Source organism: Choloepus didactylus, chromosome 15 (genome assembly GCF_015220235.1).
Source record: "Choloepus didactylus isolate mChoDid1 chromosome 15, mChoDid1.pri, whole genome shotgun sequence".
Classification (NCBI taxonomy): domain Eukaryota; kingdom Metazoa; phylum Chordata; class Mammalia; order Pilosa; family Megalonychidae; genus Choloepus; species Choloepus didactylus.
In genome coordinates, this window is record NC_051321.1 from 17,195,739 (window position 1) to 17,222,388 (window position 26,650).

The 26,650-nt window shown below is 47.0% G+C and overlaps 1 protein-coding gene across 7 annotated transcripts in view; it reads left to right on the forward strand.

Moving 5' to 3' along the window:
* Nucleotides 1-1,418: 1,418 nt before the first annotated feature.
* The window catches only part of GFRA1 (GDNF family receptor alpha 1), a 207,632-nt gene continuing 182,400 nt past the window's right edge, over nucleotides 1,419-26,650 (forward strand). For 2 of the 7 annotated variants that reach the window (XM_037804727.1, XM_037804733.1), the window contains exons 1-4: nucleotides 1,870-2,153; nucleotides 3,105-3,405; nucleotides 4,328-4,621; nucleotides 5,824-5,907. In XM_037804727.1, coding sequence (XP_037660655.1) covers nucleotides 3,282-3,405; nucleotides 4,328-4,621; nucleotides 5,824-5,907 — 502 coding nt within the window. In that variant the 5' untranslated portion in view covers nucleotides 1,870-2,153; nucleotides 3,105-3,281. The other 5 variants (XM_037804732.1, XM_037804729.1, XM_037804731.1 and 2 more) reach the window with 5 other exon arrangements.

A 26,650-nucleotide genomic window follows, 5' to 3' on the forward strand; every position in this document is an offset into this window, starting at 1 on the left:
TTATAGGGGCTGGTGGTTTATTTATTTATTTAATGAAGCTCTTTTCATCAGCAGCAAGAATTTAATGAGGACTAGTATGAGCGAGTGGTTCAAAATATTCTTGAAGCTACAGATATTTTAAAGAAGTCTTATAGTCTGCATTTGGAGAATTTTTATTACACACTTCCCCCACTCCTGCTAAAATTTGATTTAAAAGAGATCTTGGAATATACAGGGTAATATCTAACCATTTCTAAATAAGGAACACTTGCAAAAAGATATGGATGATGTCCTTACATGAAACTTCATGGTCGTTCAACCATCCCAAGTGGCCATTAAAATGACTAGTACTGTCCATCCATTGACAACTGGAATTCCAGTTACTTTCCAGAGTGGGGAAACATTCACGTCCACGTACAAATTGGATCAATGAAAGATGGTTTTATGTTTTCGGTTTCCGTGGAGATACACAGTCCTCAGATAAACTCTTAATTAACATTCGGCCCTCCTCTAACTAGTATCACCTCTGCAGGATTTCTCTGGTTTGTGTGTGGAAATACAGGGATAAATGTCTTTGAGGTGAAGAAACACATTGGAAGATTTAGTTGCATTAAAACCTAGCCCATCCTGGAACTTAAACTGTTACCATTGCTCAGAAAAAGAGAACTTAAATAGCCCTTGGTTTGAACCATCTGTTGCAAAAACGTGACATATGCTTGCTTTGTTTACTCAACAACCAAGTGTAAACTGACACACCGAACTAGAAATCTGTGTGGTGTGACTGTGCGTGCGTGTGTGCTGGTGTGTTGGGAATCAGGGAGGCAATCTCATAACTGCCCCTGAGGACCATGTGCACCGCATTCGAGGAGCACAGATCCCTGGGACGACTGCTGGGTTTGGAACGCGCACCGAGGCGCAGACACACGTTGGCTACTCCAAACAAAGCGCAGTACTCACTGGAGCAGCCGCTGCAGCCGAGGGGCGCGCCTGGATGATGTGTAGTTGAATGGAGAGCTACCCACCCCTCCTTCCTCCTCCTCTTCTCCCCGCCCTTACACCCGGCCTCAAACTTCAACCCAAGCCTGTGCCCTTTTCAATTACCCCCCCTTGATCAAAATGAGCGTTTCTCTTCTCTCCTCTGTGGCCCATTGTCTCCTGTGATGGGTTTGCAGATTTGACAGCTGGCTCGCCCAGACTTGGCTCAAACTCGGTTTCCCTGAGAGATGAACTTGGACATAAGCAAATATCCCGAATACAAGTCCTGAGCGGTCGGACGGTCGCCCGCCACTGCGAGCTGTCCCCCAGACTCCCTTCCTGGACTCAGTGTAGACTTTGGAGCCCCGGGCCGCCCCAGGCGTGCGAGGAGGGGGAGTTCAGCAGCACAGCTGAGAAAAATTGGTCCCAGGGTTCGAATCAAGGGCTGTGTTATGTGTGTGACTCACTCTTGAAACAGCCAAGATGGAGGTCAGCTTATACATTTCCCAAAGCCTTGTCTGACCGGTGTAAATGCTGAGAACTCCGCTTTTGTCTCCTTGTCCAAGCTCGAGGAGAGAGGTAAAGATTGCATGTGTATGTATGAGTGTGTGTGAGTGTGTGCGCGCTGGCGTGGATGAGCGGTGGGAGCATCCGGCGATCGCTGCTCCGGGGGCCTGGGTCTGAGTGTATCTTTAACGCGGCAAGTCTTGAGTCACAGCCGCGAGTGACGTGGGGAAAACTTTGAGACAGGCCTGTCTCGATGGTACTAGCATAGAAGAAAGAGTCCTTGTGTACTGTGCTGAGAGAGAGAGAGAGAGAGAGAGAGAGAGTCTGGCGGTGCCAGCGGCCGGCTGTACAGCGCTCCGAGTTCTGTGCGTGCGTGGGGGGGGGGGGGGCGTCCGGCCCCGGGTCCCCTTGTCGGCGAGTGTGTGCATTAGCTGCTCGGTGCCTGCGAGCGTCGGAGGGGCTGGCGGTGCACTGCATGGCGGCTGGAGTACAAGCAGGCCGGCCGAGGGTCTTCTGGCCGGAAGAATTCTGACCTCGGAACCCGCCATCCTCCGCACCGCTTCCAATTACCAGTAACATCCCTAAGAGGCATCCGAGCCTGGGACTCTGCTCCTGCTCGGAAACCGTCCTGGCCAAACTCGGCCCTCCCAGCTCTCGAAGATTACCGCATCTTTCTTCCTGGCGTAGAGAAAGTGAGCCCGTAAAGGAAAGGAGGGGGCGGGAACGGGGGCGGGAACACCCCCAAAGAATAAATAATAAATAAACAAATTGGCTCCTCGCTACAGCTGGACGCGGCCGGTTGAGTCCAGGTTGGTAGCATTTGGAGAGAGCTCATTCTGTCTGTTCCGGGACCCATCGCCGCTCCCACCTCCGCCTCCTCTTCCCCTCTTGCAGACGACCCCCAACTTTGGGGCCTGGGGCGAGCCAGGGGGCACAGGACGCTCGGCCAGGGAGAGGGGCGTGCGCGGCACCGTGCTGCACCTGCCGGGGACGGCGGGGATTGCGGGGATCGCTGGACGAGTGGGTGTGCCGCGCGGGCGCCAGGGGGAAGGAACGGAAGACGCGCGGCGGGTAGGAGCGCACCAGCGGGTTTCGGCCCCAGCCCGGGCGTCGGCTTCCTCTCTCCCGGCCGCCTCGGGAAAGAGGCGAGCCCCGGGGGTGGGGGACGGTGACTAGGGAAAGCGATTGGTGGTTTGAGTGGGCAAGGCCGGCGGCTGAGCGAGAGAGCGGACGCGAGGAAGGGGCGGCTAACTTGCCGGGTGAAGAGGCTCTTTTCCGCGCCGCGTTGGCTAGGGAGCTGCCGCGGAGGGTTGCGACTCTAGGCAGCCCGCGGTTTGGCTGGCGCAAAGTAACGTTATTTATTTGCTTGCGTTAAGCCTTTTGGGTTGGAGCCCGACAGACACCCCTTGGACTTGGGGAGCCTGCGTCGGACTTCTCCCGCCCCCCAACCCGCTGGAGCCGGTGGATCCCCGTAATACCCACAGCACACCCCTGAGCCTCCTCCCCGCGCCCAGACCCGGGCGGGGGTGGGCCCTCACCCGGGCGCTGTAAAGTCCCCCAAGGCGGGAGCGGGGGAGGAGAGAAGGGAGGGGAAAAGCTCCAGCGCTCTCGGCTTTCATTTCAAAGCGCGCTCTCCCATCCAGGTTGGGTCGGACCTGAATCCCTAAAACCCGAACCGCCTCCGGCCCTCGCGCCAGCAGCTCGTCCGGAGCCGAATCGCCGGTGGCGGTGGCGGCGAACGGACCCGGGAGTTTCCCCTCGCACTGGATGGAGCTGAACTTTGGGCGAACAGAACAGCGCGGCGGTCTGGAGATTGCTGCATGCTGATCTCTCCCGGCGAGACCCAGCAGCGGCTGGTGATTTTTTTTGGGGGGGGGGGCGGGGAGCAGCTGCGCGCCGGCAACATGTTCCTGGCAACCCTGTATTTCGCGCTGCCGCTCCTGGGTAAGTCGAGGCCGCCGCTGGCTTTCTTACCCTCTGAATCCTAACTAGGGCCACTCGCGGCAGTCCCCCAAATATTGCGGCGCGGGTATAGTTGGACGTGGGAGGGCGAAGTTTGGTTCGGAGAAAGGGGTCATCAATTCTCTTAGTTCAGCACCCCAGACTTGGAAGGCGGTGGGAGCGCAGCACTTCCTCCCAGCTTTTAATGCTGGGTTTTTATTTTCTGTGATTTTCAATGACCCCTCCTGGCAGGGAAATGAGGGGTCCGAGCCCTTCATCCCCCGCGCAGCTTGCGAGTCCTGGGAACCTCGCGGAGGCGCGGCGGGCAGGTGGGATGTGCTGAAGCATTGATCCCGGAAAGCAAACTTCCAAGGGGAAACTTTTCCCCGAATAGTGTCTCGCGGTCCCGCCGGGCTGGCAGCAGACCAAGGAACGGCAGCTCAGAGCCCAGCTCCCGCCCAGCGCCCACCCAGTGCCTCTCCCGCCTCAGCTTTGCGACTCGGGAAGCTCCCGGGTTTCAGCCCCGCCAGGCTGAGCGGGCAGCGAGATCGGGAGTGGGGAGGAGCTGGGGATGGCCCGGGAGGCCAAGCACCCGCGCAGGCCAGGCGGCCGCGGGGTGACCGGGTCTGCGTGTGCGGTGAACCGCGCTGCTGCGCAGGCTCCCGGAAAACCGCGCCAACCTGGCCGGCGGAGCTGGCGCCACCCTCCCCCGCAGGTCCCGGGGTCCGGCCGGAGTTACCCGGGCGGGAAAATGAAACTCCCCAGGAGGATGGGAGGTCTCCCTCCGCGTGCAGGGCTCCCCAGAAGGCTGGTCAAACACTCCCTCCTCGGGTATGCGCCCGGGGCACGCGCCTTCACCCGCGCGGCAGGGGCGTCGGGGGTCCTTGCCCTGCCGCACTCACGCCCCTTCCCTTCGACCCCGCAGACGTGCTCCTGTCTGCCGAGGTGAGCGGCGGGGACCGGCTGGACTGCGTGAAAGCCAGCGACCAGTGCCTGAAGGAGCAGAGTTGCAGCACCAAGTACCGCACGCTCAGACAGTGCGTGGCGGGCAAAGAGACCAACTTCAGCCTGGCATCGGGCCTCGAAGCCAAGGACGAATGCCGCAGCGCCATGGAGGCCCTCAAGCAGAGGTCGCTTTACAACTGCCGCTGCAAGCGGGGCATGAAGAAAGAGAAGAACTGCCTGCGCATCTACTGGAGCATGTACCAGAGCCTGCAGGGTACGCGCCGACCGTTCACGCCCCCCACCTCGGGCCCTCCCCGAGGCCGGCAGGCCCCTCGGCCCCCGGGCGCGCTGACCTCATCCTCTGCTCACTTCTCCCCAGCTGCAGAATGAGGACCTTTCATCGGCCCTCAGGGACAGCGGCAGCTGGTGTTTGCTGCTGCCTGGTTGTCGGAAAATCCATGAAGGGAGGGGTGGGGGCACCCCCGGGGATCTCGCTGACCACTCTGAAGCCTGGTGGAGCATCTGAGCAGGAACCTATTAAAGGCCACCCAAGGAACCCACAACTTCTCTCCAAGGAAAGCTGGTCCGAGGCTTTAGTTTTCTTCACAAAATAACAGTATAAAGGCTTGCCCTGTATCTTGTCTGGAGTTTTCCCCCTTTCTTCTTATCCTCAAGCTGACAGATAAAGAAATAAGTATAAATGTATAAGTCCTGTAGAATCCATTCTATCTTTACTCCCCTTAAACCTGATCAAAGGCAGATGTGTGGAAAAAAAAAAAAATTGTCATCTTAGATTAACTGAGTCTTGTACCAGCTGGTGTGGCTCAACCTTGATTAACACAGAAGTAGCTCAGGGAGAGAAAGAGCTCCTAGTCACAATCATCCATTCCAGTGGGAATTTACTGGTCCTTGTGTGCCAGAGGTGGCTCATATTTGTAAATCTGGCACAAACATCTGGTGCATTCATTCTTCACCAAGACTCACTGACAATTTGTAATATTCAGATTTGACCTCTTACAGTCAATTCCTCCAGAACATATTAATGGAGACATATTTTGGAGGGGACTCTTTAATAGCCAGGGTATCTGCTTTCATGCCATGCTTGGGACTAAACCGAAATGGGGACCTCTTCTGGGTCACCTTTTTTCCATTGGCTCCTGGAGGCAAGGAGGGCTTGTGATGTCACTGGCTCTTTCCTCTCTGATTCAGTTCCTTTGCAAAGAGTGTGAGAGTTTTCTGGCAAGATCAGGCTGGGTTGCTCTCCAGTGTTTTCATGGCACTCTGGGGAGAGCAGGGAAAACAAAGACAGAGGAAATGAAAAGAAATAACCACATAGATCATTTGAGATCTTTGAGAATTTCAGCGTCTTTTTGTTATGCAATCATAATTAGAATTCAGATTCAGTAATGAAAAACTGCCTGAAATTAAAAAAAATCTGTTTTTGAAATCTGACCTTAATCTTTCTATTGTTTTTAGGAAACGATCTGCTTGAAGACTCCCCATATGAACCAGTTAATAGCAGATTATCTGATATATTTCGGGTGGTCCCATTCATACCAGGTAAGCAGATTTTTACTTCCGTTCTGATGCCTTTGCCTGCTCGTTGGCTTACATTCTCTTTGGCTCTCAAATGGTGTATAAGTAGAGAGTTGAATGGCGCAGTGTTTCTGGAAAATTAGAAATAGAATGATGATAATGAAAAGGCAGAATGCCTAGAGATGATTGCATGACTTGAAAGTAATTCTAAATGAAGTAATGTGATTTGGTGGTTTGAAGGAGGTTGGAAGGAGGTTACTTGGTTGAATTTATTCTTTTACATTAAAATGCGATTGGCCAACTCTTACAAAGGGAGTGCCACTTCTGTCTGTAGGTGGCAATCGTATTCCCTTCTTGCTATATGCCTTATACAGAGCCTCCCTGGAAAGGGGATCTGTTCAAATGATGCCACTTTTGGAGACGTCTGAAGATAATTTGGGATCGTCGAAGAATTTTGTATGGACTCACTTGTCTGCCTTTGATTTAAAAGATCAATCTCCACCACTTGTTAAAAATTCTTCTGGTTCTATTTTTTCCTGACCAAGTGTGTGCTTTCATAAGAGAATATACTTCTGCCCCAATGGCCCTTTAAAAAGTAGTCTCATTTCCCATGGTTTGTTTTGTCTCTCTTTGCAGTTCTACATGTGGTTTTGAAGTGAACTTAGTTTTAGAATTCAGTTTTTCATAACATCTGCATTCAGACAGCCTCATAAATAATGAGCAAGGCAGTGATTTCTCTTAATGACATACAGATTCCAGGCGATGTTTGTCTGTGTTTGTTTACAGTTAAGACATTTTCTCAAGTGTATATAGCCTCCCAAATTATATATTTCTTGGTGGTTAAATGTGGTGGTTGATGTTGAATTTGATGCTATGAAATGATGGCATCTAATTGGTGAGAGTGTTCTGATGTTTTGAATTTGATATTTCCCTGCAGAAAAGGCACAGAACCAAGAGAGTAATCTATAATGTATTGTGTGGGGGTATATGATATATTCATTCATTCATTTAGCAAATATACATTGAGCATCTACTGTGTTCTAAGCATTGGGGGTTTTGTCAATGGGCCAGACATATATGGTCCCTACTCTCATGAATGTTAGAGGCAGCCAGCAGCTAACATTTAGTGAGTTCTTATTATGTGCTGGACACTATGTTAAGAGCTTTACGTCATTAATTTATTTGATCATCATCAAGTGGTTATTAGATGTTTTATTTCCATTTTATAGATGAGGATATTGAGACATAGTGAAGGTAGGAAACGAACTCAAGATCACAGAGCTTGAGTTTAAACCCAGATTTGTTTGATTCCAAGCCTGTGCTTGTAACTTCTACCCCTTGCTACTCAGAGTGTATTCCTCAAACCAGCAGCATGGGCATCACCTGGGAGCTAATTAGAGGTGCAGAATCTCAGATTCCACCCCAAAGATACTCAATCAGAATCTACATTTTAACAAGATCCCTAATGCTTCGTAGGCATAAGAAGCTTGAGAATCCCTGCTCTATCTTATTTTGTCTTTCAAGGATAAAGTGTGTATGTGTGTCTCTGTTTCGCGATGGAATGTAAGGATAAAAATCTTGTATCAGAGGCATCCATATATTGTCCTGAATAATGATGATAATCTCCACTCCAAATCCCCACTAATGCTGTCTGTCCCCTCAGCCCAGCCAGAACAGTGGCTCAAGCAGTGGAGAAGGACACACAGACACCGTTTGGGCTCTCATAGAAGCAGGCCTGTAGCAACTAGGATGGGGTGTGTCAGATGGGGTACCAGAGGTGAACCTAGCTGTTCTGATGCTTTTGAATCTGCCCACCCCCTGGAAGCATTGCTCTTCAATCCATGCTGCTACCTGGAAAGGTACAGACATCCCTATGGACAGCGAAAAGTGAGGCAGTAGGCAAGGAAGGAGGGCCATTTGGGTGTCAATTTCAAATCTGCTATGAGCTGTTGTACACCAGCAGACTCATTTTCTCTTTCTGGGTCAAGCTTTGCTCATTGGTGTAATGAGACAATGGGAATAAATAATCTCTAGTCCTAACAGTTCATGATTTGGAGGGAAGATTAAGGTCTGTGGTCACTGCCACACTCCCTGCACTGTGCTCTTGCATTTTTCTTTTCGTCCCTTGCATTCATTTCTGCACTTAAAGTGGCTCATTCATTCTTGGATACCAGTGGTTTGTCTGAGTTATTTTTTAACGCATATTGGAAATTCTTCTGCATGGGCCAAGTTTCAGTCTTTCTTTCTGGACCCATCCCTCAGCTAGGGATCTTTTCATAACAAATGTGATTCTGAGTTTGTGAGACCTGTCCTGCCGAGAACTCAGTAGCCATAATGAATTAACCAGAGGCAGGAAGGCCTTGTCTAGAGCTACATTTTATATCTCAAGGGCATTGAATTTAGGTTCCAGCACTAATGAGCTTTGACCTCTGACAATGACTGTGTTCCTTAAGTGGGTATAGTAAAGCCAAATGGAGCCTTGAGAGGTTTTAAGTTGTTGAATAATGCATATTGTCCAGTTTGGCATTTGTAGTAGGACAGAGGAGCATGATGATAAATGCAGCTTGTCATGCTTTGAATCTGAGTTTCTAGAACATCTTGTCTGTCTGGAAAATCTCTGAAGAAACCAGGACAACGCAGGGCTTCTGCCTTTTATAGATATGGTAGTAATCAGAATTTCCATATTTGGATTTCTCTCCCCAATGTGTACAGAATATTTATCCACATACATTAAGTGTGGCTGAATCCTCTCACTGAACAAGACATGTTTGACATTCTCGCGTTTCCATTTTCTCTGGATTCCTCAAACCAGAGCCACAGTTGCTATTGTTTACTTGCTAACCAGATTAAAAAGCCATGGTAAAGCGTTTCCATCAGTGCCTGGTGGGAGCAAGGAAGGGAACAGAAATTAAGGTAGAATCCATTAACTGTCTTCTCTATTCCAAAGCCTGAACTGCAGAAGAGAAATCAAGCAGCCTCATCAGACAGGAATTGTACTGGGGGGCTGGAGGGGCAACTCTTGTGGAAAAAGCAAGAGCATTGGCCCCTGAGGCACTTTGAAGAACTTGAAGAGGTGTGTTTACTGTGGGTTGATGCTAGTGTGGGGGTCTTGGACCAAAAGAGTCAAGCTGTGAGGGAGAGTATTCAAAGGAAAAGTTGAGCCAGCACATGAGGATGTTGCAGTAGAAGAGAGAACACAGAAGTGCTTTGAGATCCAAGAAGGGAGAGCTGTGTGTGAGCTTGGAGACCCCGAAGATTGAAACCATGATGTACTGTTTAACATCTGTGTCTCTCCCAGCCACAACTCTCTGCTCTTTAATCTCTATTCTGCCTCCCTTTTTCTTCTTCACAAAAGTTCAAGAAGCAGTAGGAAGCAAACAGTGCTTTGAAAGGAAGATGAACCTGTTGGCAATTTTTTGGACCCTCTGGAGGGAGAGAAGAAAGCAGCAAAAAAGTTTTGAAAGTCAAGTGGGTGCCAAGGAAAGCCTGAAGGATGGAGGATTAGAGGGAGGATGTAAGCACTGTGTGGCAGCAAGAGAAAAAGAAGGCTCCAAGGTTTAAAAATATTGATTGGGGGATTGGATTTTGTAGAGAAGAGTCGAGAGATGCTGGGCCTTGAATATAATCCAAGTTGATGGAATTGCAAACAAGAATCAAGTGGATAGGTTGTGCAGAAAGCATGATACGAGAATTTGAACATCCTGAGTCTGATTTGGTGAAAGACAAAGTCTCATCCTTTTGGCTCTCTCACTTCCCTTCCAAGTTCTAGAAGTGGTTTAGACCTTCCAAGGAAGCCTTAGGACCTGGAGATTGATTCCCGAGTAATTGGAAATGTTTTGCTCCATGGTGAGATTCCCCTGAACTCTGTTGCATCTGGCTGCTTTCTTTGAATTACGTTGCAAATAATTAGCCATGCTTAGCCTATCTGCTTTAATGTACTTCATATTTGTATCATTTTTTAAAAAATGTTCTTTAAAAGATTTACATGTTGGATAAGAGCCTTGTAATGTCATCTGCTGTCTTGTCAAGGGCCGGCTGGTGAGTATCACCTGCCAGGGGTGTGTGGTGTTCCATTATTTTCCACTCTGCTCTCTATAACAAATGTAACCATGCTGTTCCTATATTTGAGAGCCCCCTTTGGTTCTCTGTTGTCTGTTCTGGCACGTGGTAAACTTCATAGCCAGTTAGTGGAGGCTCTTCACAGATTGTCTCTGCCCTACTTCTCCAAGCCCCATCACTCCCTCTCCACTCAGGCTCACAGAACTAAACCATTACCCAAGTATTGCACGGGTCTTCACATTTCTCTACCTTTGAACATGATCTTGCCTCTGCTTGCAAGTTTCTACTAGTTCTTCAAGACCAAGATCATATATCATCTCTGAAGGCCTTGCTTGAATTCCCTGAGACAGGCACTTCCATTCAGGACTCCCTTATGCTGCATTTTGCTCTTGTCTTCATGACAGCCATTAGACACAGGCGAGGCCTTATGTGTCTGTCTTTTGCACTGGAGAATTGGGGCTCTTTTGTTAATGCTGGGTGCCTGCTCAGAACCAAGCTTCTTTCCAGTTTCTGAGCAGGAATCCCATCAAAGACGATTTGTTGAATGTTGAAGGTCAGAGTTCTAGGGCCTTGAGATCTAGCCCAACCCTCTGCTTTTATAGAACCGAAGGTCAGAAGGGGAAGTGATTTGGCCAGGATCACACTGCTTGAGGGTCGCCTTCAGGACGTTTGCCAGGACAAAAAGCATTGCCCCATGGGGAACCAGTGTTGGCCTCTTTCTGTTTTGTACATTCTGGATGAAACCTCATCCATTCCTGGGACTTTTGCTACCACTTATATCAATGACTCAGAGCCTTCCCTCCTATTCCAACCTCTCCTGAGCACTAAACTAGTATTTCCAGATGAGTCCTGGATGACTCCCTTTGGCTATACCTCAAGTACCTCAAATTCGGCACATCTGATGCAGATCTCATTATGTCTCACCTTTTCTCCCTATACCCATTCTCTTCCCACGTCCCCTGTCTTATATAATGGCATGATCATCTGCCTCATGAACTAGGCTATAAACTCTGGGGTCATCTCCATCCTCTCTCCCATTCTCACTCCTTCAGCTGGACCTGTCATCAAGTCCTGTTGAAATTACCTTGGATGTATCTTTTAAATTGCTCCCCTCTTTCCATTCCCTTAATACACCCATCTTATCTCTCACTGGAACTTTGCATTGGCTTTCTTACTACGGCCCTTTGGCTAGTTTCTCCCAATCCAACTTGGTCTCCCCATTGGCAGATCTTACCTTAGCACCTTGGTGACTTACAGGAATGAACTGGCTTCAGCTTTCCTCCACAGACTCTTGTACTAATCAACCTTCCATCTCTCCCCAGCCACTAGGTGAGCCGTGTTGATCAGCTGCGGTTCCTCCAGTGGCCTGTGCAGCCTTTGTACAAGCTAATGCTGGAGAAAGAACACAGGCTCTGGAGGTCCCCCAACCTGGGCATATCCCAGCTCTGCCACTCACTTGGTCTTGGGCAGGTCACTTGAGCTCACTGTGCCTCAGGTTCCTTGGATGTCAAATGGGATGATGACAATGCCTACCTTATAGGTTCTTGTGGTTGAAAGATGCTATATGTACAATGCCTAGCATGGTGCCTGAAACATACTTGGTCCACAATAAATCTCAGTTATTTTTAAAGGTGTGCCAAGGTCATGTTAGCCATTTGCTTTCTCCTGTCTCCAAGGCTAGGACTCTTTCCAGCACACCCCATTCCTTGATCCTGGAACAATGATAGTATATCTCAAAAGAGATAGCAATCCAGAGCCTTCAGGAGGGCTGTTCATAAATGACCTTGGACAAGAAATGAAAAATCTATCCTCTATGTTAAAGGGCCCTTGAGGAAAGTCCCGTCTCTTACTAACCCAGTTTGAGGCTCAACTACCCTTTGGGGATGGTTTTCCTTATTCCTGCTCTGAATCCCTTTTGTTCCTTTGGGCCTGTATCCTTACACTCTTTGGTCAAAGGTGAGTTTGCTGTAGCTCATGATCACTTGAGGTAGGCACTCTTTCTGTGCTTAAGGATTCTTGTGATCAGCCTTCCCTTCTCAGCTTGACTGATTCCCATTCCTGTAACCTCCCCTGTAAATCTTCTTTCCAGCACCCCTCATAGCAGAAAGAATTACTGCTCCAGGAGAAGGGCAGGCCTTCAGCCTGGGAGATGCTTCCGTCTTCACAGGCTCTGCTAAGTACACCTACATTTCACTTTCACAGATCACTACTTTTAGTTTTCATTCTCTCCACCTCCTTCCCTTCTCAGTAATCCATTTTATTGTAGAACAATAAGAAATTACAAACAGGTTCAATTGGAAAGCTAATTTAAATCACTCATAATCCCACTCCCTAAAAATAACCACTGTAAACATGTTGATAGGAACCTTGTTGGATTTGTTTCTCTCTGTGTGTATGTACATAAATGAATAAATTTTGCAAAAATGAGGTCTTAGTCTACACATATTCTCTTATTACCTGCCTGATGACCTGAAGAATCTATGTCTTTCTGTGTCATTGACCAGTTCCTAAAGGCAAATTTTGTTATTTAGATTAACCTCAGAAGTTCCATGAATAAAGCCGAGTTTTCTAGTATCTAACTACTTATGGCAAAGGCTGAGTGTTCTAGTGAAGTCTGTGAAGGTAGAGACAATCAAATATTTTGCATAGAGTTACTGTAGTAACTTGTGGTCCTGTTACTAGAAGAGGGCGATAAAACATCAATGAGTGACAGGTAATTGCATGAACTGAAGATTGTTACAAGGTGCAAAATTATTTATAGCCAATATGTCTGTCCTCATTCCTTCTCCTTAGTCCTCTGAAGTATTTCTTTCTGCCGTCTCCTAATTTTTCTGCTGTCGAAGCTTGTTCCTTCCAAAGGATTGTCCTTTTATGGTTCTCTGGGATATAGGACTGAATTCTCAAGAGACAGTATCCAATCAGGATTGTTTGGTCAAAAGAGCACCGGTTCAGGAGTTAGGAAACATGTGTTTTGCTTCCAGCTTTGCCCGAAGTAGCTGGGTGACCTTGAACAATATCTGCCCTTTCTGAGAGTTATCTGCTCCTTTTGTAAAATTAGGGGAGAGGAGTCGGATGTTCTTTTATTCTGGGACTCAACTCTAGCATATTCTTTGTACCAAGAAAACTTGTGACCTTGGCATATGTATTTTTCATATTAATAACATTTTTCAAGGCATGATTTATTCAATGTATACCTTACTTTGATCCAGGATGCATTTAAGGCATTTTATTTGAATACACAGAAGAAGATAAAACAAAATAAAAAACGTAATAAATGGAGAAAATGAGAATAGAAAAACTTAAATGAAGCCAGGAGTCAGTTCATTCAACAAAATGCATGCCATAAGATTATACTTAAGTATAATTAAATCATTGGAAGTGCTGTGCTTGTTTTACAAAGGGATGAATAAAATCACTGGATTGCAGATGCGGTAGGACTTTTGGAGGTCATGCTAGTCCAATCCCCTCATTTTCCTGATAAGAAAACTGAGAGTTCCATAAATTTCTAGGACAGTAGAACATAAAATGTCTGGGACAGTGATGACAAGTAAAATTAGACATGTGTTTGTTTTTAAATTGATGTTTGAAACTCTCCATATCCTGGCGGTTTCTGTCTCACTTGAATTGTCCTTCACCTGTTCAGGTCTGTGCACACTTCGGGGTGAAAATTAAGGAGGGAGTTGTCCAGTTTTGGAATTATTTCGGAACAAGGCTTAATTAAGTCTCTGTTTGGCAAGAGGGATTTAACCAGTGGCTGAAACATTTTCTTTTCATGACTTTTGGTCTCCTTCCGAGTCATCTGCCAGGAAAAACGAGAAATTATTTGTTGCTTTAAGTCCCCCTAGCCCCCTAGAATTAAAAAAAAAAAAAAATCAGTCTTTCACCTGTAATTTTTTGTTAAAGAAACCAACCACTTCCAGTAATTTAGAGATTCAACTAGCTGGGTCAGTGATGAAAACGAATGGGTAATTTGCATAAAGGGCTAATTTATTATGTCCCCTGGGCATTTCTTTCATCTCTCTTTCCATTTTAATTAATGTTCTGAGAGGGTCTATCACCATATCAGAAATTAGAGGTGAAAGCAGCCATTGTTAACCTTTATTATTATTATTTTTTTTATTTTCTGTGCTCTTTTAACCATTTTCGTCTCATACCCAGGGATTTACATAGATAGGGCTGTGAGAGTATGGAGAGAGGATTTCAGGGGTTTGCTCTTTTATGATCTGTCTTCAAAGGGAAGTTGTTGTAGAAATGAAAATGACTCCAACCACAGAGGGCTTTGCAACACACACAGAAGGTTATAGCAGTGGTGGCACAATTGTTTCTAAACACAAGCCCTCTAAAACATCTGTGTAGATGTGTATACATAAACATACACACATGCAGATATACATTTGTTTACCTACTCACGTATGGGTGTATTTATCATGTGTATAAGAGTGGATGTATGTATATTATGAAACATTTGCCTCCAAAAGACCTTCCTTGACATGTATTTCAGTTGGTTCTGGCTGTGACAAAGACAGCTGTGCGAGAGAGTGTGACACAGCTGAAGAAAGGCAAGAGAACAAGCAATTTCTTCGAAAATCAATTGCAATTTACTCCTACTAAATTGGCCAAAGGTCCGCCCTATCCAAGCATTAGCATATGACAGACTTTTAATCATTTGGTCAGATAGCCTATTTTTGGTCAAGCCACATTCCCTGTGGGACTCTGACCACCCCTTAGCTGTGTAATCTCAACCTGTGCTCCCCTAAAGGGGAGGGAGATGAGGGAAAAGGAGTTGCCCCTGGGCAGCCCAGCTTTGCACTGCACCTGGTTGCAGGCATTGTTTCATTTCTGCCCCCACCCCTACCCCTTGACACACTTCCTTTGATTGCTAAGGAAGAAACCTGGGCTCAGAGAGGTTGAGTAGCTTTTTCAGGGACACACAGCTGATACATGGAAGAACTTGGTTTCCCATGTTGTTCCCCTGACTCCAAAGCCTGTGCTCCTTCTGCAGTTACCTGATGAAATTTTAAGCACAACCTGTATCTTTATTAACAAAGAGATATGTAGTCTCTTCTCTCCCTCCTCAATTCCCAATTACTCTTCTTCTGTCTTCCACGTTAAATACCATTTGACACGGGCCTTTAAAGTTGAAATATAAACCGATACCCATTATTTTAATATTTAGCCCTGCATTCTGATGGGGTCTTAATTGACAACCGAAATCCAGAACACGCATGCTATTAAAACCATTCCTGTGGAACTGCAGAAATATTAACCAAAGAAGCAATTTCTGGATTGTATCTTTTTTTGTTTCAGTGTGAGATGGAAGGCTTCTAAAGTAGAGCAGAGTGCCTAGGGCCATTTTCTGTCATATCGTCATATAAGTAGCATTACACAGTAGTAAAGAAAGGAATACATAGTTAAGTCCCACTTTAAGGTGACCTCATATGCTATTCATTTGTCTTCTACCATGCTGGTACCACTTTTCTTTATGTCCCTGTGAATTGCCCAAGAAGCACCATGCTGCCTGCTATTTCTGTTGCCCTTTGTTCAGTATCATTTTGTGTACAGTTAATAATGTATGAAAATAAGTATTGATTGCATTCTTTGTAGGAATAGGCTAGTAGATTTCTTAGAGCCCTTGTTTATGAAATGTTTCACTGTTCCTTGTTACTACACATTTTCAAATAAACTCTTGATTGCGGGTAGCTGAGCTTGTGCCTCGACTTACCAGGCCTGGGCCAGGGGACCTGATATCACCCCCTGGGGAGGGTAGTAGGTACGGGCGTGAGTGCCCTCTGCAGCCCCCCCGAGCCTGGGGAGCGAGGTCAAGGCAGCTCCCTTTTCCTCACCCAAAATGCCACTGGCAGGGGAGGCTTGCCGGAGGAAACCGCCTTTCTCCCAACTGCCCTTTCCCCACTTCCTTATCTTACCCACATACTCCCTTGTGCCAAGGCCACTCCTGCCACCGCCAGCGCGCATGCACCGTGGCCAGAACAACCCCCGCCCGCTGCAACGGCTCCTGCGTCCTCTCAGAACCAATCCTAGCCCCTCTCCCTTCAGTATTGCCATTTAAGGCTGCTTCACCTCCTTTCCAGCCCTGCCCTTCTTACCAGCCTATATAACCTGTAATCACCCCTGAATAAATCTCTTTGGCGCATACTCCTACTGGATGAAGAGTGTTTTTGTCCTTATCGCCACCCTCCACACCTTGCACGCCTCTCGCCGAGGACCCTGGCCACGTCCTCCGCCTCGCCCTCGCCTCCGGGAAAGAGCCCCCGCCGCCGGTACCCTTTAAGCAGCCCCGAGAGCTGAGGGCTCGGCTACCGGCCGCCACTCCCCCTAGAAGCAGTAACCCCGACCGCACTTGATGAAGAAAATATCAGGGGATCAGGGAATTCCAAGAGTCCTTGATTGTACACTTACAAGCTTAGGAATGGCAAGTGGTACTTGGAATGGGAAAAGGAATGCTGGGTTGAAATTCTAAACGTAGTCCCAATTAGAGATGACCTCCCCTCCCCATGATAACCCCCAAAAAATAAAAACAGTGTTTACAACAGCTGTGGGAGGTAGTGAGCTAAGTGTTTTGCAGGCAATAATTTGGTTAGTCCTTGTTTACTAGTAGATACTCTTAGCCCCCCTTGATGGATGAGGAAACTGAGGTCCAAGTAAGAAACTCATCTGAGATCACACATCTAAGAAGTGGTGGAGCCAACATTCTCCACCCGGGCAGTCTGCTCTAGAACCCATGCTATGACACTCATTAAGTATACACATTACAGTGAAGGGTTTTTATACAGTTTATACTGCAACCATTTTAGACTGTCAGTTTCTGTGATTTCTAACATTTTTCAGCATTTCAGTGTGATGGAATGCCTTTCCTGTCACATTCATCCATCAGTTACTTATTAATAACTGGGAACAAGGCCTAGGTGATTCAGAGGTAAATAGGACCCTGCCTTTGTCTTCTAAAAGCCTTTTTTTTTGTTTTAGGGATACAAATAAGCAAAATAAATTATGATGCAAAATGGTAGGTGCATGAGTAGCACTCTAAACAGGACTCAGATGTAGTCCTAAGGAGGCAATAAGTAGATGGAGCTGTGAATCAGAAAAAGCTTGCTGAGGGTGACTTTTGAGCTGGGTTTTGAGGGATGAATAGGAGTTTGGTAAATAGAAATGGTTGGGGAGGGCATTTCATGCAGAAGAAACAGCATGGGCAAAGGCATGGAGTGTCCAGGTTGCTAGTAATAAGCAGTTTTCTATGGCTGGTGCATCATGGGAGAGGTGGGAGAGGAGCTGGGCAGAAAGGTTTACCACACATGGGGGGAGAGGAGCTGGGCAGAAAGGTTTACCACACTTGGGGACTTGGCCTTTGTCTTAGAAGAACTGGGAAAGGATGATGGCTAATTTAATGGTGATGGCATTGCTGGAATTTTTAGGTTGAATCATATGAAGTCGTCATTTTTGTAGGTCAACATGGTAGAACAGGAAACATTTCATACAGTTCAACGTAATGTAGTTGTGTACATAAAAGCACTTACAGGGCTCCTGGATGCATCCAGACTGGAGAATGCCATACGGCCAGTTATGGATGAGTAACACATCATCACAGAAGTTACCTTCTGGGGAAGTTAAAAAAAACAAAAAAAACAAAAAATGAGGCCAGGAGTGCCATGCTATTATCCCCAGCTCCTGATGGAGATGAGCAAGTCTAGATCAAGTTTAAGCTCCTCCCTCCCAGACTTACATTCTCTTTGGGGAGAAAAGATGCACAAAGCTCCGGAGAATGGGCACCAGTTCCGCGGTGCTCATCATTAAGGTGCAGAGGGGGTGGGGACAGAGGAGAGGGAGTGAGTGAGGCCACCTGGGCCGTACAAGGTGGTCCTGGAGAAGGTGAGGGGCGGGGCACATGTAGGGTAGATGGACAACAGAGCAGCGAGGGGCCAGTAGCTAATCCTAGTGGCCTGGAGCCTAGCATGAGGGGCCTTGAGATCAAGAATCATTTTGACTTCTGGTAGGAGAAAGGAGGTCACAGAAAAGTGTTAAATGGGGGCCCATAGACCTTGAGTGATGGGCTGGCAAAAGGAGGCTGCCTCTGGTGGGCAGTGGTTGCATGACAGTCGGAGGCCCCAAGCATCCCCACCCCACCCCACACTCTCTCCTGGGCTCCCATTGGGCTTCTGCTATTTCACTTGGGGGCAGTGGCTCAGCTAGGGGCATTTGGCTCCCCAGGCAGCACCGACCCCCTGGCTGGGAGAGGCGGCACTGCTCAGCTTCTCTGTGGACCTTTGGGACCTTCGATGGTAGCATCTGTTTGGAGAAACTGTCACACAGGCTTGTTTTTTCATTTACTTTTTAATTGACTATTTTGTTCTTGTGGCTCCCCAGTCCTCTACTTCACTTGGCTGTTTTTTGTACTGAATCCTCAACTTGATTCAGAACATTTCACAAGACAGTGCCTGGATAAAAACTCAAAAGATGCTCAATGCAGGAAGTTGTCTTAATTGAAAGAGATGCCTGCTAACCCCAGGGCACGCCTGGGGAGGGAGGGATGAGGAAAGAGGGCCGTTGGGATTGCAGCCAGTAATTATCGCAACACATAGAATTGGTTACTAAGAAGTGTCTGAACTTTCTCTCTCTCTCTGTGTCCTTTCTTGAGCCCGGGTGTGTGTATGACATTGTTTTAATGGCATGGTTGGGGTGGGGATGGGGAGAGGTGGTGCTGCCCTTTTTGACTGCTGGTGATCTCTGCTGGGCAGCCCTTTCCTACTCAGGAACGACAAGGCAGACCATCCGCATTCATTCCAGAGATCAGGGTGGAGAAGGGGAGAGGCAGGGAATGAGCTTCTGGTGATTCTAGGAGATTACAAAATGCAGAGTAGCTCAGTGGTAAAGGGCGAAGGTCTTGGAATTAAGCACATTTGATTTGAACTCCATCTTTCAATACTTACGAACTATACGACCATGAGTAAGTGGTCACTTATTCTGTTCTAAGTCCTCTATCTGAAAATGGGGATAATAATAGTGTCCAGCTCATAGGGTTGTTGGAGGTGACAGAGGAAGTGCTCAGGCAGTGGTAGGTGAGTGACTGCCCTTCCCTTCCTTTTACAGGCTTCTCCTCCTCCCTCAATTTACTAGCAGGAAACGGGAATAGTAAGTTATTTCAGTGGATGTGGGTCTCTCCTGCAACAGTAAGTCCCTGAAATGGCAATCATCAATTCAGTTCAACCCAAAACATTGATTATCTACTCTAAAAATGCCAGTTGGTAGCGCTCTTTGAGAGCTTGCTCTATACCAGGCATTGGGCTAATTGCTGGGGAGCTGGTGGTAAATCAGGGAGAAAGTGCAGAGTAGAGGGAAGTGCCATGGAGGAGAGAGGACGGGAACCGGGATGCAGAGAAAGGCTTCGGGAAGCAGGTGGCAGGGAGCTGAGGGATGTGGAGAGTGGACTCCAGGTGAGCCTGGGCGTGGAGGTGCGAATGGAAAGAGTGTTCTCCAGCCCGGAAGATGCACACTGGATGTGCTAGCCCTTTGTTAAGTGGATGTGAACGTGGCAAAAGCTCTGCCCACCCCCACTCCCAGATTATTCTCAAGAATGTTTAAAAAACATAATGTTTGCAAACAAATTAGAAACAGTTGAAGCATTGTTTTCTATTAGCAGTATAAAGTTCACTGGCTCTGGGTATTTTTTCATTCTTGCCTTCCATATTGTAATTTTAAAAGATGAGCCATTTCATATTCAAGAGTTTCCTTTGTCTGAAATAAATTATTCATTTCTACCCAGTCTCAGAAACAATGAACATAATACTTAATGCATCACAATTAAGCGGGTGTAGCTTCATATAAAATTATGTTCTGTGCTTTTCAGTGGCACACAGAGCATTGTATCCTATATCTTGTCGACATTTGTTCCTCATAAGTGAAACGTAAAGAAGCAGAGACCCAGAAATGTGTTTTATTTCCTCTCACAGTGGAGCAGGATGGGGGCGGGGAGGGGGTAACTTTAGACCTAGACAGCCTCATTTTGACATCCACAGCTGTTGGTGGCTCCGTCACTCTGCAGAGAAAGTGAACTTACCGAGACTACACTGTGGGGAGGTCAGGAGAGGATCAGGATTCTCGAGCACCACCCACTCCTCTTGATCCCCTTTGCCTGGGTGTGAGATCCCTCTGGAATCCTCTCTTAGAGGGGCACTGTCTGGGAAATGCCTTCCGTTGGGTTTTGTGGCAGTGCTTCCTGACAGGTTGGCCATATGTGCCTTTTCCAAGGCTCTGGTTCTGGAACACCCTTCCTGTGACTGTTTCTCCTTGGGAAAATGCACATTGCCCGCAAGGATCGAGCTTCCAGTGGGAAGCCTCTTCAGGCTTGATGCTTTAGCTGTGGTGGTCGCCAGGAACATTTTTGGGATGCATCCAAGCCAAGTCCTGGTCCCGAGGTCAGAGGCAGAGCTAGCTGTGGTTGCCAGAGAGCAATTATAAAATAACATTCATTGTGAAATGCCTGCTGGGTGCTCAGCAGTAGGATACTGGATGCCTTCAAAGGTCATTTCAGTTAATCCACATAAAAGCCCTGAGTGTTGACCTGGGATGGGAGGAATTATTCACATTTTACAGAAGAGGAAACCCAAGCTCAGAGAAGTCGAGTGACCTGCCAAAGGCTACACAGCTAGTAACAGATCCCTGAGTTTGAGCCAGGTTTGTCCAATGCCAAAGACCTAACTCCTTGTATACTGTCTTTCTTGTTGCCTCTCTGGGTTGTTAGGTCAAGGAAAAAAGCCACTAAGTGAAAGACAGATTTTCTGCTATCTCTGGTCCAAGCACCATGTTATTTGAACAACAACAAAAATGGCATCTTTCTTATTTTAGAGAGGCTTGGAAAGAAGGCCCTGGACTTGGCCAGAAGTTTTTGTGGATGCCTCCCTGCCCTTGACTCTCGTTTAATTTGTCTAGACCCTGTCCTGGTTGGGGTGCACAGCCTCCAGGGATCTCGGCTCTCTTGTAGCCTCTGCCAATGACCCCCCACTTCTGAAGTTTCTGCTGAGTCCCTAGCTCTGAGATGATTTAGATCTGTGTTTCCAATTTGAGTAGCAGAGGACTCCTGGGAATTGATGGATGTGTTCCCTGGAGTCTCTGAACTCTCAAATTTGAGGAGCCCTCCTTTGGAATAGATCCTTCTAGCAGCCTGCTGGGCTGTTCCACCCAGCTCTCCAGGACATAGTTCAAGTGTGTTCTGTGTTGAACTCGCTTTCTCTCCTAAGACTGGGGAAAGAGAAAGAAGTCCGTTGCAATCTTGGTGAGGTACTTTATTTTAGGGGGAGCAAAAGTATAATGGAAAGAATGTAGACTTTCGCATCAGACCTGGGTTACCATCCTGACTTCATCTTTTCGTAACTTAGGCCAGATGTCTGACTGCATTAAGCTTCAGTTTCCCCATTTGTAAAATGTGGACACTATCTATTCTGCAGGGTCCTTGCGAGGATTAGATCTCTGTTGTGAGACAATGTGTTGAAGTGTACAACACAATGTGTAGGGGCCTCAAAATGATAGAAGAGCTTATTAAGAAAAGAAGAACTTATTCATTGGCCTCAAGGAATTTCATTGCAGCAGGCAGGGCCTGATGATCCACGTGCTTGTCCTTATGGCTTTCCCAGTAGGTGCAGTGAAGATGTATTTCAGCCTGGGTTGTTGCCATCTGGAGACCTCTGTGTGCATTTGCTAGTTACCCTCCTGAGATGCACAACACCCCGTTCCCTGGTTTGCCTATAAAACAAAGCAGCCACAGCCTGCTGTCCCCACCTCACCCCCACAGCAATGCTCCTCACATGTTAGAATCTGCAGTCCTGCCTTATGGTTACTTAATTTTTCCAAATATTCCCGCAGCCATGCAGAGCTGACATGCTGGTACCCGAGCACGGGGGCAGTTGCTGGCTGGCTTTTCCATGCCCTTACCCTTATTTAAGAAAAAGTACAGCATCTGCAGTTAGACCTTTCAGAAATTGCTCTTATGCTGCTCTAACCTGCTGCTCATATGGTAGGTGTACCTTAGAGACTGATACAAGGAGAGTGCTTGTGGATCCACAGGCAGGATGAGTATCCTGAGATGAGTGTAGAATTTTCCTCTTAAAAGCAGAACAAAACAGGTTTTCAGATACACACTCTGACATGGGCCAGAAATGCCTGACATGTTTACTCTAGATGTAAAACACAAAGTTAAATATTGTTTAGGAAACCCTAAAATAGAAGAATTTACACTTAGGGTTTTTTATTTGGTAATTAAAAAAAAAAAGCCTACTGTTATTTTACATTTCTTTTTTACAACATGGGAATGACGGCAAAGCAGTTGCCACTCTTGGCCAGCAGGCCTGCTCATTTCTGTACTTTCCCCATTCCCCTAACTTGACCTTTATTCCCCATCCTCTCCCCCATCTCCCAGAAATGTCCTACTAAGACAGGCGTGAAGGATGTGACCCAAAGAGATGAAGACCCTGGGTCCATTTTTACTATCCTCAGGGAAAAATTCGTAGATAATCATGTCCCTGTCCACTTCTCTGGTGTCATCTTGTTCCAGTCTCCCTCTGAAGGCCCATCGGCTCTTAAGCCACTCAGCCTTTTTTCTGCTTCTCAAACACGTCTAGCTCCTTTCTGTCTTGGATCTGTTGCTCTTGCTTTTTCCCATCGTGTGGAATGTTCTTCCCTGGGATCTTCACCTGGCTGACTGTTCCTTGTTATTTCCAACACGGAGGTCTTCCATAACCACCTAGCTAAACATTTCTCCATTCTCTACTACATTTCCCCAGGTCACTATCTCCACAGAACTTACCATTATCCACAGTTATTTTGTTGATTTACTTATTTGCCTGTTTCTCTCACTGGAATGCTAAGTTGCATAAAAGTGAGGACCTCATCTGGTTTGTTCATCTTTCTGTCCCTATTTCTAGAAAACCACTTAGTAAATGTTTGTTGAATGAATAAATGAATGAATGGATATACGGTGAGTGTGAGTCAGGTAGGTGAAAATGAATTAAGTACTAGGACAGGAGTTAGGGAGCTGCTAGCTTTATTTGAAAGAACTGGCTCCCACAATTGTGGGGGCTGGCAAATCTGAAATCTGTAGGCTGGTAACTCAGGCAGGAGTTGATGCTGCAGCCTTGAGAATTTATTCTTCTCTAGGAAATCTGTTTTTGCTTTTAAGGCCTTTCAACTGGCTGGATGAGGCCTGCCCACATTATCAAAGGATAATCTCCTTGACCTGAAGTCAACAGTTTGTGATGCTAATCTCATCTACAAAATACCTTCCCAGCAACACCTAGATTAGTGTGTGATTAAATAAGTAGTTACTGTAGCCTAGCCAAGTTGACACATAAAACTAACCATCACATTGACCTCAAACAGGCTTGGGTGATAAAGAGAATGTATTAGCTTATGAACTAAGAGGCCCAGAGGTAGGTCAGGTTTCTAGCAAATGCTGTCACCAAGAGCAGGACTTCTTGACCTGCCCTTTGTGATGGGATGTCATCTTCATTGTCAACAGAGTGATGCCTCCAACAGCTCCATGCTCTTCGCTCATGATGACAAACAGCACACAGCCTCGCACCCACCAACATGGGCTGGGTACCTGGCGGTGTCAGGGTCAGACAGACTTGTCCCCTGTCCTCACGGAGTTCATAGACTAGCAGGGGAGAGAGACAGTTAAATAACCACACACAAATAAATGAAAATTACAAGTGTAAAAAGGGCTTGAAAGGAGAGGCTGGTGGTGCCCTGAGTGCCTGTCCTGGGGATCAGATTTTTTTGGGGGAGTCCCATTCCAGGAGGGCTTCCCCAAGGAAGCCAGAAGCAAGATAAAGTGAGAGAGGAGAGCAGGAAAGGTGTCGTGGTGTGAGGGAGCAGGTGGGAAAGATGATGTGGGTGAGATGAGCCTAGAGACGCCATCTTGGGTTGGTTGGAAATCCACAGGGTGTGTGGGGACACGTGGCAGCCTTGGAGCAGGCCGGCAGACCTCAGCCTGCAGGCCTCAGTGTCAGAACCCACCGGGGAAGGAACTCAGGGGCCTGCTTTGTTTTTTCAGCCCATTGTTGTCATTGTCACATTTTAGAAGTACCAACTACACCCATCTGGGAATAGAGGCCCCTGGAGCACAAGTGCTGGCATGCTAGGGATTTAATCCACTTGCTTTTCAAACTGATTCTCTTAGGCAGGCCCCTTAACCCTCCCAGCCTCAGTTTTCTCAGCTGTGAAATGGGAGGTAATGTTCATATATGGCCTAGGTACTTCGTAGATTTTGCAAAACTAAATGCTTTGAAAACTCCAAAGTTCAGGAGTTAAGTAGTTTTCAGTTATGTTGATTTCCCTTCAACTCACAGTTGAATCCACGAAAGAGCTGTGGATTCAAGACAGTTTGAACAACGATTCCTAGAACTTTCTTCTTGGTTAAACTGCTGAGGTTGAGGTGTGACTTGATGGGGCGGTCTTCCTGAAGGGGATGTGGGGTCGCTCTCCCGCCACACCCCATGCTCTTCCAGCCCCTGTAGGCAGTGCATCCCTGTCACGGCCCTTTAAGGCTGCAGGCAAAGGAGCAGCTGCAACTCTTCCTGCCCTGATGGGTGTAAACCTGTCATGTTGCAGATGAAGCTCAGCTCTAGAGATTGTAGGAGTCTTGCCCACAGCCTCAGTGAAAGGCAAAGCCCAAATGAGCTCCCCAAATCCCCCCTCCATCCTTCTCACCCCATCAAGGCTAGATTAGTCTTTCTGGAAGAAATGCAAGATCACTTGATTAGTTTGATCCAGCCTGTGGAACACACAGTTGGTTCCCCAAGAACTCTGAGTCGAATTGTGTCCCCCACAAAAAACACGTTGAAGTCCTAATCCCTGGCCCTGTTGAATGTGACTTTGTTTGGAAACAGAGTGTCTGAGATGTTATTAGTTAAGGGTGGATCCTAAGCCAATATGACGAGTGGGTGACCTTATAAAAAGGGGAGAATTGGACACAGACAGAGAGACCTGGAGAGAAGGCCATGTGATGATGGAGACAAGAAAGAAGATCATGTGGAGACAGAGGCAGGGATGTATCTGAAGGCCAGGAAAAGTCCTGTGGCGCCCACATTCTGGCTCGGGAGATAGATGATAAACACATAATGAAAACAAATAGGGGCGAGTAGGGGTAGAGAGTAATAGGGGGTGGGTACTGCTGTAGATAGAGAATGCCCTCTCTTGTGAGATGAATTTGACCAAAAATCACAGTGATAGGAGGGAACAAGCCATGTGAAATCTGGCAAAGAACCTTTGGGATTGGGGAACAAGCCAGTGCAAAGACCCAGAATTGGGGAAGGGCTGGTGTATCTAGGGAACGAGATGACAGATGGGTGTGAAACTGAGTGAGTGGGGGTTAGGAGAGGTAGCCAGGGACCTGAACACATGGTTGCGGGGCCGCACAGGCCATGATAAGAATTTTGGATTTTGTTCCAAGTGTGATGGGAAGCTCTTGGAGAGTGTCTTAGAGCTGTCGTAACAAAGTACCACAAACCAGATGTCTTAAAACAACAGAAATGTATTGTCTCATAGTTCTGGAGGCCAGGGGTCTAAAATCAAGGTCTCTTCAGGGCCGTACTCCATTGGAAACCTGTGGGGGAGAACCCTGCCTCGCCCCTTCCAGCTTCTGGTGTTTGCCGACACTTCTCGGTGTTCTTGGCTTGTAGATGCGTCAGTCTCATCTCTGCTGCCTCCATTTTCACGTGGCTGTCTCTCTGTGTCCCCCCTTCTTGTAAGGATACCAGTCGTTTGGGGTTAGTGGCCCACCCTGCTTCAGTGTCACCTCATCTTAACTAGTTCTATTGGAAATGACCCCATTTCTAAGTAAGGGTGCATTCTGAAGTACTGGGATTAAGACTTCAACATCTTTTTTTTGGAGGGGGGGACGCAGTTCAACCTGTAGTAGAGGGTTTTGAGCAGGATAAACATAAATGTCTTATTTATGTAGATTGTGTGGCTCTAGGTGGCCAAGAGGAGAAGTAGGGAAACAGGTTAGGAGGCTGTTGTAATGTCCACTTGAGACCCGGCAGGGGCTTGCACTAGGCTTATGAAAAGCAGTTACACTCGGGATCCACAGCCTGTGCTGATGGATTGAGAATAGGGGATGTGGGATATAGAGATCAGGGATGACTTTTAAGCATTTTTGGTGTTTTCATTCACCTGGTGAATGGTAGCGTCATTTTCTGGTTTGGGAAACACTGGGAGTGGCGTGATATTTTTGCTTTGGGAGGAGTGGCTCGAGAGCTCAGTTTGGTCATGTACACTTTGAGATGTCTGTTGTCCATCTGAGCAGATGTCATCCCCTCTGCTTCTCTGGAATTCGGTGTTCATGGAGCTGTTGTCCGTCCTGTTTATGTTTTATGCTTTTATCACATTGTGTTTCCATAAACAATATTCAACTTTAGATGGACATTTAATGTGTTTCCTTGTATTTGAAATGACAAAAAATGGTGCAGTGACTTTTTACTCTGTACTCTCTGTATGTATGTGGAAGAAAGTGTACTTAGAAATAGAGTTAGTGGGTTATGGAGCATGCACCTTTTATACACAGCTTTATTGAGATATAATTCACATATCAAACAAGGGAATGCACATTTTCACCCTGTTTTTAAGTCCTCCTGAATTAGTTTTTGTTTTTGTGTTTTTCTAATTTTTTTTTTAGGGGAGTTGTGGGTTTACAGAACAGTCA